At 47.5% G+C, this 12,667-nt stretch overlaps 1 protein-coding gene across 2 annotated transcripts in view; it reads right to left on the bottom strand.

Moving 5' to 3' along the window:
* SLC22A15 (solute carrier family 22 member 15) overlaps positions 1-12,667 on the bottom strand; it is a 50,276-nt gene that overhangs the window by 18,502 nt on the left and 19,107 nt on the right. For both annotated transcript variants that reach the window (XM_068165996.1, XM_068165997.1), the window contains exons 4-10: positions 11,342-11,506; positions 10,163-10,292; positions 8,903-9,118; positions 7,782-7,922; positions 6,905-6,990; positions 2,848-2,968; positions 600-672 (exon numbers count right to left, since the gene is read on the bottom strand). In XM_068165996.1, the coding sequence (XP_068022097.1) occupies positions 600-672; positions 2,848-2,968; positions 6,905-6,990; positions 7,782-7,922; positions 8,903-9,118; positions 10,163-10,292; positions 11,342-11,506 (932 nt within the window). The remainder of the gene's footprint in view (positions 1-599; positions 673-2,847; positions 2,969-6,904; positions 6,991-7,781; positions 7,923-8,902; positions 9,119-10,162; positions 10,293-11,341; positions 11,507-12,667) is intronic.

Here is a 12,667-nt window from a genome sequence, read left to right on the forward strand (position 1 = left end):
TTTAGGCTGGATGTTAGGAAGAAGTTCTTCCCAGAAAGAGAGATTGGCCATTGGAATGTGCTGCCCAGGGAGGTGGTGGAGTCACCATCACTGGAGGTGTTTAGGAAGAAATTGGATGGGGTGCTTGGTGCCATGGTTTAGTTGATTAGATGGTGTTGGATGATAGGTTGGACTCGATCTGAAAGGTGTTTTCCACCCTGGTTAATTCTATTCTATTCTGTTGGTGGGAGAAGAGACCAACCTGGCCACAACCACCCTTCAGGTAGTTGTAGATGGCAAAATTGCTTACTTAGGGTTTGAAATGGAGTATTCACCATCTTGGTATTCTGAAATCAGTATATTGCTGAAGGCCACTAGCCACATCTTAAAGTTCTCACAGGGCTAAGACATTTTCTGAACTAAATAACATTGAGGGTTTGTCTCATCGCACCGACTGTATCACAATGCCTTTTGCTTACCCAATACTGCTGAAGACATGCAACCTACACATCTCAGTTAGTACACATCATTTCTCCAAAATATTCCCACCTCTCTAAGCCTCTGATACATCAGAGTCACACAAACAAAACTATACATAACAGTGAGAAGTTCAGACAAACCAACGAGGGGACGAAAGGAGCAATGATTCCACCAACACGGGAAAACATGGAGCAGGCACCCATTCCAACATTTCTACAAAGAAAACAAAAGCCATCCATCAGTGACATTTGCATAGAAGAAATTATGACTCCTGAGAAGTGCCATAGAAGGAGGAAAAACAGCCTCAGCCATGACTCTAACAAAGAAGAGTGTAACTGAATGCATCCCGAGATAGGGATTGAAACATGCTCTGTGCTTAAGGAGGAGCAAATGTCCCCTGCATGTTCAGCACATACATAGAGGGGAGAGGCAAGAAGAGTGTGATTTTACTTAATGCATCTTGTTCCTGACCTAAACTTTAGCTAAATTCCTTCATCCAAATGTTATTTTACCAGCAGACTTTGCCCATCCATGCAAAACACCACAGTACATTTTCACTGGTGGATGACCATCAATAATAACACCTGGCTAAAATACCCATGAAAAACTGCATCACTATGAGAGATGCTTTTGTCTGCTCTGTCAGCAAAAACACAGGGTACTTCTGCCAGCAGTACTTGGGTACTTGAGCCAGCAGTGTGCCCAGGTGGCCAAGAAGGCCAATGGCATCCTGGCCTGCATCAGGAACAGTGTGGCCAGCAGGAGCAGGGAAGTCATTGTGCCCTGTGCTCAGCAGTGGTTAGGCCACAACTTAAGTCCTGTGTCCAGTTCTGGGCCCCTCAGTTTAGGAAAGATGTTAAGACACTTGAATATATCCAGAGAAGGGCAACGAGGCTGGGGAGAGGTCTGGAGCACAGCCCTGTGAGGAGAGGCTGAGGGAGCTGGGGTTGTTTATTAGCCTGGAGAAGAGGAGGCTCAGGGGAGACCTTATTGCTCTCTACAACTACCTGAAGGGAGGTTGTAGCCAGGTGGGGATTGGTCTCTTCTCCCAGGCAAGCAGCACCAGAACAAGAGGACACAGTCTCAAGCTGTGCCAGGGGAGGTTTAGGCTGGAGGTGAGGAGAAAGTTCTTCCCAGAAAGAGTAATTGGCCATTGGAATGTGCTGTCCAGGGAGGTGGTGGAGTCACCATCCCTGGAGATGTTCAAGAGGGGACTGGATGTAGCACTTGGTGTCGTGGTTTAGTTAGTCATGAGGTGCTGGGTGACAGGTTGGACTTGATGATGTCTGAGGTCTTTTCCAACCTTCTTGATTCTATGTCTCTACTGAGTGAAAAACTTTACTGTTGCTTACAGATGGCCCATGGAGCATTAAGTTACTTTTACAAAGCTCACTGACCAGTCAACTTCAGCCTTGCTTGGTTAAGCAAGTATGAGAGTTTGAGAGTTGTCTGGTCCAGAAAGCACTGAAAAAGTTACAGGTATCACTCAGTAAAAAAAAATATCAGCAGTACTATGGTGATCCTCATTAGTGGAGAGAGGGCTGTGGCCATAAGAAGCAGCTCTTTTACCTCTTATATACTTAACATGGACTCTTTTACCTCTTATATACATAATATGGTTAGTCTAAAGAGACCACTGCAAATTTCAGGGAAGAAGTAGTGAAAAGGGGACAACAGGACAAATTTAGCATATAAAACTAGACACAATCACTGTATGCAACTGAAAAAAATCTCAAACAAGAAGTGCAGTTAATAGGAAAAATAGTAATACAGAAATTAAAAGTGATCAGGTGTGGTGGTTTGAGCCTTAACTGGGACTTAAGAGCTCAGATAGGGGAAAGGCTGGGAATCCCTTCCCCACTGCCCCCTCCTCCCTCCCAACAGAGAGGAAAAAGAAAGGGAAGGAGCAAATCCACCAAGAAATAATGTGGAGTTGGCTTAGAAGTAGAGAGGTAAAGGGTTTTCTTTAAACTATATATATATAAAGCAGTAACAGGTAAGGTTCACAAGGGCAAAGAACAAGGATGAATGGGGGTCAAAAAAAACCCAGAATACAAAACCAGACTCTCTCTGAAGAGGTGCAGAGGCAGCAGGGATAAGGATCAGGCCTGACCATGTGGCAGACAAAGCAGGAAGGCAGCTGCAGTAGCTCTCATCCAGCAAAGGCAGGAGCCAAGAAGCAGCTAATGGCTGCGGTGTCCTCCCTTTTATACCCTAGCTGGGCAGGGAGGGGGAGTGGAACAGACTCAGTTTCCCAGGGGGAAAATGCCCTGCAGGGCGGGCAAAGCACTTGCAAGCCTTCCCCTCCTGCTTCCAGGATGGGCATTAACCCATCACATCAGGCAACAGAACCAGGAAAACGAAGAGCTTAACATTAACTTGTGTTACCTGATGACTGTGGGGTACAGCTCTGATGTGTAGATGTAGACAATGTTAAAGGCAGCACTGATTGTCAGTTTCCCCAGCAGAGACAGGGAGCGACTGTTCACCACCGCAAACACTCCAGTATCTGACAGAGAAAACATGACCCTTGTAAGGCTGTGGAGCACTCAAATCCATCTCTGCAAATCAGTTCAATCCCAAACCAGTATGGAGTGACATAAAAAAAAAACAACACTATAAAAATCAATCTACTGCAGAATTTGCTATGACAGCCAAGTGTTTTTCTGCCACAGGAAACAAGATGTACCTGCAGGAGAGCTCTCAAAACTCAAGAGAGTTTAAGGAGCTTTCTTTTAGGCAGCCAGGGCATAAATCATCCAACTTAATCGATATCCTTTTGTGTACAAACTTATTAACTTCACCTGTGTAATGACATTTGTACAAGGAGGTAAACTCACCCTTCATATAAATGGTGAGAAGAATAACTGGGGGAGGAAAAAGGGGATTTAAATTTTGTGGCAGACTTGCTACTAGCCCCAAATCATTTCTGTTCTATGAAATAAAAGCCAATATTAGAAGACTGGATTACACGACTGAATAGTCCCAAAGAGTACAGAATGGAAAGATGTTGAGTTGCTGGAAGGTGTCCAGAGAAGGGCAACAAAGCTGGGGAGGGGCTTGGAGCATAAGCCCTAGGAAGAGAGGCTGAGGGAGCTGGGGTTGCTTAGCCTGGAGGCTCAGGGGAGACCTTATTGCTCTCTACAACTACCTGAAAGGAGACTGTAGCCAGGTGGGGGTTGGTCTCTTCTCCCAGGCAACCAGCACCAGAACAAGAGGACACAGTCTCAAGCTGCACCAGGGGAGGTTTAGGCTGGAGGTGAGGAAGAAATTTTTCACAGACAGAGAGATTGGCCATTGGAATGTATCTAAAGGGGGCCTACAGGAAGGCTGGGGAGGGACTGCTCAGGATCTCAGGTAGTGATAGGACTAGGGGGAATGGAATGAAGCTGGAGGTGGGGAGATTCAGGCTGGAGGTGAGGAGGAGGTTCTTCACCATGAGAATGGTGAAACCCTGGAATGGGCTGTCCAGGGAGGTAGTTGGGGCCCCATCCCTGGAGGTGTTTGAGAACAGGCTGGATGAGGCTCTGGCCAGGCTGATTTAGTGTAGGGTGTCCTTGCCCATGGCAGGGGGAGTTGGAACTAGATGATCCTTGTGGTCCCTTCCAACCCTGACTGATACTATGATACTATGAATGTGCTGCCCAGGGAGGTGGTGGAGTCACCATCCCTGGAGGTGTTTAGGAAGAGCCTGGATGAGGCACTTGGTGCCATGGTTTAGTTGATTAGATGGTGTTGGGTGACAGGTTGGAGTCGATCTCAAAGGTCTCTTCCAACCTGGTTAATTCTATTCTATTCTATTCTATTCTACTCTACTACTCAGTAACTGAAAAAAGGGAATCTGAGTTTTCCTCTCCTTGTCCTCAGTGTTAGAATAGGTGACATATTTAAAGCACTGCAATCCTGCATCAAGGCTCTACTAGAACACCAAATTTCACAGGTGTAAGGTAAAAAGAATCCTACAAACATAGGCAAAGCAGAAACTACAATTCAATACTTTGAGTCTACCACTCATGAAGTGCTAATGCTACTCTGACAGTAAGTTGAAGAAAAGAACAATGGATAGATTTTTCAAAAGTGAACAAGATTTCTAGTAACACAAGTCCTATTCAGTGCCAGTTCCACAGCATAATAATATGCTTCTAACCCTATCACTCTGTAAGGAAAACAAAAGATAGGAAGATCATAAAATGGTTTAGGTTGGAAGGGACCTTAAAGATCACCTTGTTCTATCCACCCTGCCATGGGCAGGGACACCTTCCACCAGTCCAGCTTGTTCAAGGCCTTGTCCCACCTGTCCTTGAACACCTCCAGGAAGGGGCATCCACAACTAGAAATGGATAGAATAAACCAGGTTGGAAGAGACCTTCAAGATCATCGTGTCCAACCCATCAGCCAATCCAACCCACCCAAACAGCTAACCCATGGCACCAAGCACCCCATCAAGTCTCCTCCTGAACACCTCCAGTGATGGTTACTCCATCACCTCCCCAGGCAGCCCATTCCAATGGGCAATCACCCTCTCTGTATAGAACTTCTTCCTAACATCCAACCTAAACCTCCCTGGGCAACCTGTTCCAGACTCTCACTACCCTCACTTTAAAGAATTTCTTTCCAATATCCAGTCTAAATCTCCCCTCCTCAAGGTTCAGTCCATTCCCTCTCATCCTTTTACAAGGGCTTGTTGTGATAAGTCCCTTCCCAGCTTTCTCATAGGCCCCCTTCAGGTACTAGAAAGCCAATATGATGCCTTTCCAGAACCTTCTCCAAGCTGAACACCCCAACCCTTCCAGCCTGTCCCTATAGAGAAAGTGCTCCAGTGCTCCGATCATACTTTTGGCCCTCCTCTGGACCCACTCCAGTAGTTTGTGTCCTCCTTGGGCTGGCAGGCACCTGAGGCCCCGTCCCTGGAGGTGTTTAAGCCCAGGCTGGATGAGGCTCTGGCCAGGCTGATCTAGTGTGGGGTGTCCCTGCCCATGGCAGGGGCGTTGGAACTAGATGATCCTTGTGGGCCCTTCCAACCCTGACTGATACTATGATAACTGGATGCAGCACTCCATGTGGGGGTCACACAAGACCAGAGTAGAATGGAAGAGTCACTTCACTGATTCTGCTGGTCATGCTTCTTTTGATCCAGCCCAAGACACTGTTGCCTTGTGGGCTGCAAGCACACATTTCCAGCTCATGGTGAGTTTTTTGCCAATGGAGATCCCCACAAATCCTTCTCCTCAAGGCCGCTCTCAAGCCACTCCTTGTCCTATATTTGTGCTTGAGATTGCCCTGACCCAGGTGTAGGACCTTGCACTTGGCCTTGCTGAACTTCATGAGGCTGGCTTGGGCCCATCTCTCAAGCCTGTTCAAGTCCTTCTGGACAGCATCCCATCCCCACAGCATGTCAGCCAGACCACACAGCTTGGTGCCACCAGGAAACTTACTGAGGGTGCACTCAATTCCACTGTAAAGAACCACACCATATAACAGTATCACAGAACCACCAAGGTTGGAAGAGACCTCAAAGATCATCAAGTCCAACCTGTCACCACAGACCTCATGACTAGATCATGGCACCAAGTGCCACATCCAATTCCCTCTTGAACACCTCCAGGGATGGGGACTCCACCACCTCCCTTGGCAGCACATTCCAATGGTGAACAACTCTCTCTGTGAAGAACTTTCTCCTCACCTCGAGCCTAAACTTCCCCTGGTGCAGCTTGAGACTGTGTCCTCTTGTTCAGGTGCTCGGTGCTTGAGAGAAGAGACCAACCCCCTCCTGGCTACAACCTCCCTTCAGGTAGTTGTAGACAGCAATGAGGTCTCCCTGAGCCTCCCCTTCTCCAGGTTAAGCAGCCCCAGGTCCCTCAGCCTCTCCTCACAGGGCTGTGCTCAAGGCCTCTCCCCAGCCTCGTTGCCCTTCTCTGGACACATTCAAGTGTCTCAATGTCCTTCTTAAACTGAGGGGCCCAGCTTGATTCTGTTAGAACAGCCACAGCTCATTTGCTTATACCAAGCACATCAGGACACACCTACATGCCTACTAAGGAAGGCTACAGCATAAGGCAGATCGAGCTCAGTAGAGACAGGTGCTTACCTCTGGCCAGTTAGCTCTTCCATACATTGGTAGTTCAGCATACAGCTGATTCCCAGGGCCTTGCAGTTCTATCCTCTCCAACAAAGAAATCTCTCTTGTCACATACTATACTTGGACTGACATGCAAAAACCAACTGATGACTGGTACCAGCTGAAGTGAGTATCCAGACCCTAGCATCTGCAACACTTCTGGAAACTTGAGTTGGAGTGGAGGAGGAAAAAGTGCTTTACCTATTGGATTCATTGCCATCTAGAGCTACTTATGCACCCTCTCAGCATGTTCAATCTTCCTGAATCGTGCTTCAAATGCTTGAAGCATTTTGTCTCCTTACTACAGAGGGAAAAGGAAATATTTACCTTTCTTTTTAGGAAGAAACATGACAATGAGGCAAGCCAATCCTCCCAGGAACAGAAACGCACTCAGCGTTCGCTTCCGACCAAACCTGAGGCACAAGGATAACGAAAGCTTTATTCTGCATTAGATCTGTAGCTCAGAGCAATGAGTCCTCCACAGTTAGGTTTTTTTTCCTCTTTGCAGCTGGAAATTCTGAATGTCATCTCCCACAAACACTTCCTCTCACACTGGTTTTTGATCAAGCTTCTGCTACGCTCCCAACAAAAGGAGCACCAAGGAGGCTTTGTGCAGTGGCTGACAGTTTCTGGGACCTATGGCTTCCCCCTGCCTGTGCAGGTTTGTAAAGCTCCTCAGGAGATGAGCAGAGAAGAAATTTGAGAGGTGAATTCCACAAAAAGAGAGAGAGAGAGATTGCACAGAGTATTTCGACTAGGAAAAGGTTAAATATCTGAATCAACGGCCCTGCTCACATGCTAGGGCACACAGCAGCTCCGACACCAAACGCCACGTCAGCTGCGGCTGAGTTCAGTTGCAATGGCTTTGACGCAACAGAGATAAGAAGACGACAGAGGTGGGATGACTGCCATCTCGTGTTAGCACACAGTCAGCACACCTCGGTTCGACCGAGCTAGGGCATCAGCCTCACCTTCAAGCCAAACTGAGACAGCTCATTAAGACGTCAGCTAGAGAGCGCTGGTCAAACTTACTAGAAACACAGCTGCACCAACAGCGCTTGCAAAACGAAACGAGAACCCCCACAGAGCAGATATAAGCTAGGAGAGGCAATGCACATGCAGTCTATCTTTGAGGAAAAATTGAAACCAAAACCCCCTGGAAGAGGGTGAATAATCACAGAATCACCCATAATGTCATACTCACCATTTTTGGTTGATCAAGTAAATACAGATTGGGTATGCTGGGATTTCTATCAACCCCGAAAGGGCTAAATTGGCATAAATACTTCCACCCAAGTCACCCACATTAAGGGTAAGACCATAGTAAACCAAGCTGCACACAAACCTGCAAAAGACAGAAAAAGGAACATCAGAACTGTCACTTTGCCTGTCAATTCACAATGTCACAGTATCACTGAGGTTGGAAGAGACCTCAAAGATCATCGAGTCCGACCTGTCACCACAGACCTCATGACTAAACCACGGCACCAAGTGCCACGTCCAATCCCCTCTTGAACACTTCCAGGGATGGTGACTCCACCACCTCCCTGGGCAGCACATTCCAATGGCTAACAACTCTCTCAGTGAAGAACTTTCTCCTCACCTCCAGCCTAAACTTCCCTTGGCACAGCTTGAGACTGTGTCCTCTTGTTCTGGTGCTGGTTGCCTGGGAGAAGAGACCAACACCTTCCAGGCTACAAATTCAAAGCACTGGTCTAGCACAAAACACTGTAAACTCTATGTAGGTTTTAGCAGGTAGCTCTAAAATGTTTCTCTATAAATGTATGACGCTTTTCAGATAAAGCAAACATTGTGTCTGAAAAATTCTTAACTTATAGAATAGAATTAACCAGGGTGGAAAACACCTTTGAGATCATCCAGTCCAACCTATCACCCAACACCATCTAATCAACTAAACCATGGCACCAAGCACCCCATCCAGTCTCTTCCTACACACCTCCAATGATGGTGACTCCACCACCTCCCTGGGTAGCACATTCCAATGGCCAATCTCTCTCTCTATGAAGAATTTCTTCCTAACATCCATCCTAAACCTCCCCTGCTGCAGCTTGAGACTGTGTCCTCTTGTTCTGGTGCTGCTTGCCTGGGAGAAGAGACCAACCCCCACCTGGCTACAACCTCCCTTCAGGTAGTTGTAGAGAGCAAGAAGGTCTCCCCTGAGCCTCCTCTTCTCCAGGCTAAACAACCCCAGCTCCCTCAGCCTCTCCTCATAGGGCTTGTGCTTGAGGCCTCCCAGCAGTGCGTTCTCTCAAAGACCTGAAGAAACAGCAGGAGCTCATCCCGCGTACAAAGTGTTTCAAGTACCAGGTAAACATCATGATCAAGGTGCGTCCCAGGAGAATCCTGTATCGGAACAGATCCAAGAAGCTGCCAGCCTCTCTGGAGCTCCTCTCTGCTGGGAGCTTTAAGGAAAAAGTGCACTTCTGCTTGCGGTTCCTCTTGGCGATGAGGTAGAGAGCATCTTCGGCTTCGTTCAGCCGGCCTTGCGAATAGAGCCAGCGCGGAGACTCTGGAATGAATCTCAAACACACACACACAGCTTCAGGGCTTTGCTTTTCTACAAGGCTAGACCTCTCTATAGAAATAAGGCCGAACTACATTTCAGTATAACAACAGATTTTTCTAACAACCCTGAAGGTATAAACCCCACTATTTGTAACAGAGACAAAGCATGTGGTAGCACCCGGCTACAACCTTCCTTCAGGGAGTTGTAGACAGCAATAAGGTCTCCCCTGAGCCTCCTCTTCTCCAGGCTAAGCAACCCCAGCTCCCTCAGCCTCTCCTCACAGGGCTGTGCTCCAAACCCCTCCCCAGCTTTGTTGCCCTTCTCTGGACACCTTCCAGCAACTCAACATCTTTCCTAAACTGAGGGGCCCAGAACTGGACACAGGACTCAAGGCGTGGCCCAACCAGTGCTGAGTACAGGGGCACAATGACTTCTCTGGCCCTGCTGGCCACACAACTCCTGATCCAGGTCAGGGTGCCATTGGTCTTCTTGGCCACCTGGGCACACTGCTGGATCATGTTCAGCCTACTCTCAACCAGTACCTCCAGGTCCCTCTCTGCCTGGCTGCTCTCCAGCCATTCTGACCCCAGCCTGTACCTCTGCATGGGGTTGTTGTGGCTGAAGTGCAGCACCTGCCACTTGGACTTTTTGAATGCCATCCTGTTGGACTCCGCCCATCTGCCCAGCCTGTCCAGGTGCCTCTGCAGAACCCTTCCACCCTCTAACAGATCAACATCTGCCCCCAACTTGGTATTCTCTGCAAATATACTGATGATGGACTCAATCCCCTCATCCAGATCGTCAGTGAAGATATTGAACAGCATGGGGCCCAGCACTGATCCCTGGGGGACACCACTAGCGATTGGCTGAAAGCTGGATGTGGCACCATACTTCATATTATCCTAGAAAGGAACCTTGGCTTAACTGTTTGGTTTGTTCTTTGGGTTTGAGTGTTGGCTTTTTTGTTGTTTTGGTTTCTTTGTTGCTGGAAGGTTTTTTTGGTTGCTGTTATTTATTGACATCTTTCTTGATGAAAATCAGTTTGCAAAATAACTTACAGAGAGAGGAGGAAGACAACTGTTCCTTCCAGGTTAACCACAACAGCCAGAGTCCTCCAGGAACGAATGAAGTATCCTAACAAAGCATACTGGGCGATTCCCACAGCAAAGAACAAGCCACCAATAGATCCTAATACACAATTAAAAAGACAAAACAAAACATGATGACTCCCTTAAAGGAAACATCAACAACTCTCAACACACAGGACCAGACAGAAGCTAACATTTCATTGCAACAAACTCACTCAGCAATGCAGGCAAAGCCACAGCTATTTACCTGATGAATGGTTTCATCCTTCACACGTGTAGAAGCATTACATCTAATTGCAAAGACAAATACAAGTACAAAAAGCTCTCTTCTACATCCTTCTCATCCAATAAACTCCCACAACTAAGTCTTGTAATAACCTATGTTTCCACTATCCATGTGTAGTTCTTCACCACGAGAGTAGTGAAGCCCTGGAATGGGTTGTCCAGGGAGGTGGTTGAGGCCCCATCCCTGGAGGTGTTTAAGCCCAGGCTGGATGAGGCTCTGGCCAGGCTGATCTAGTGTGGGGTGTCCCTGCCCATGGCAGGGGGGTTGGAACTAGATGCTCCTTGTGGTCCCTTCCAACCCTGACTGATACTATGATACTATGATCTTTAGTTTACATTGAGCATATAAACACTAAGCTCATTTTGGCAGAGTCCACAATTATGAGGGATTGAGCTCAGCCCTCATGAAGATTGGATGCACATTCAGCTGTGTAACATTTGGGGGGGGATGCTTCAGCTGGGCCTTTGCCAACTTCAGCAAAGCAGGAATCAGAATGGCCCCAAGTCATATACTGTGCTTGTCTAAGGGTTGTATTAGAAGTGAATAGAATAGAATAGACCAGACCAGGTTGGAAGAGACCTTCAAGATCATCGTGTCCAACCTATCAACTAATCCAACCCACCTAATCAACTAAACCATGGCACCAAGCACCCCATCAAGTCTCCTCCTGAACACCTCCAATGATGGTGACTTCACCACCTCCTCGGGCAGCCCATTAGATAAAGCAGGGCTCAGGACTGTGGTCACACAGACGCTCAAGTGGAGCTACATTTGCCACCGCTATGATGTTAGCATTTCAAACGGTGTGCAAGACTGGAAGCTGGAAGCTGTATCAAATAAAGACATTGGCACCCACACTGTACCTGCTAATGCCCAGTAGGCAGTACCCACACACTCATTCAGCAGAACAAAGGCCACCAGCGACATCCCACCATTCATCATTCCTACCAAGAAGCGAGAGGTGGCGAAGAACTCATAGGAGGGTGAGAATCCATTTGCAATGGCAAACAAGATGTCAAGAGCAAAACCTGGAAGAGAAGGCCAAAGGTTTAATTTCAAGAGAGTACCTAAAGCAAAACAGAAGCACTTATCAGCATCTTTTCTTGATGTTCAGTGGCACCTGTCCCAAGCAATCAGTCAACAATAGCACCATTACAGGTAGAAATTTAAGTACCTAAGGTCACCATCATGAAAGGAGGGAAAGACAGGAGGAGGAGGATGTAGTTTCTGATACAAAAACATCAGTATCATAAAAGGAGGGGAGGATGGGACAAAAAGCAGTGGTTCCTGATGCATAATCTGCAGCACTAAACCTTCCAATTGAGTTCATGGCAAACCATTTTTTCCGTATACTCAGAACTACTTCCCAGCTCCAGTTAAGATAGGTTGACATTTATCCCCATAGAGAAACCACAGATTAAATACACAATCATGGATCTCCCCCCATCCTCAGAAAGTAGCGCTCACAAACTAGAGAAGGGAAATGTCACCATGGGACACTAGGTGGGGAGTGTGCACTGGATAGCAGGTTGACCTTTATTTACTTGGAGTGAAGTTATAGAATAGAATAAACCAGGTTGGAAGAGACCTTCAAGATCATTGTGTCCAACCTATCATATAACACCACCTAATCAACTAACCCATGGCACCAAGCACCCCATCCAGTTTCCTCCTAAACACCTCCAATGATGGTGACCCCACCACCTCCCCAGGCAGCACATTCCTATGGTCAATCTCTCTCTCTATGAAGAATTTTTTCCTAACATCCAGTCTAAACCTCCCCTGGTGCAGCTTGAGACTGTGTCCTCTTGTTCTGGTGCTGGTTGCCTGGGAGAAGAGACCAACCCCCTCCTGGGTACACTATTCCTGATGCAGGCCAGGATGCCATTGGCCTTCTTGGCCACCTGGGCACACCGCTGGCTCATGTTCAGCCTACTGTCAACCAGTACCCCCAGATCCCTTTCTGCCTGGCTGCTCTCCAGCCACTCTGACCCCAGCCTGTAGCACTGCATGGGGTTGTTGTGGCCAAAGTGCAGCACCTGGCACTTGGACTTGTTGAATGCCATCTGCCCATCGGCCCAGCCTGTCAAGGTCCCTCTCAACATCCCTTCTACTCTCTAACAGATGAACACCTGCTCCCCACTTGGTGTCATCTGCAAATTTACTGATGATGGACTCAATCCCCTCAT

This window comes from Melanerpes formicivorus, unplaced genomic scaffold (genome assembly GCF_026170545.1).
Source record: "Melanerpes formicivorus ecotype bairdi unplaced genomic scaffold, bMelFor1.0.p_v2 SCAF_95, whole genome shotgun sequence".
NCBI classification, from domain to species: Eukaryota; Metazoa; Chordata; class Aves; order Piciformes; family Picidae; genus Melanerpes; species Melanerpes formicivorus.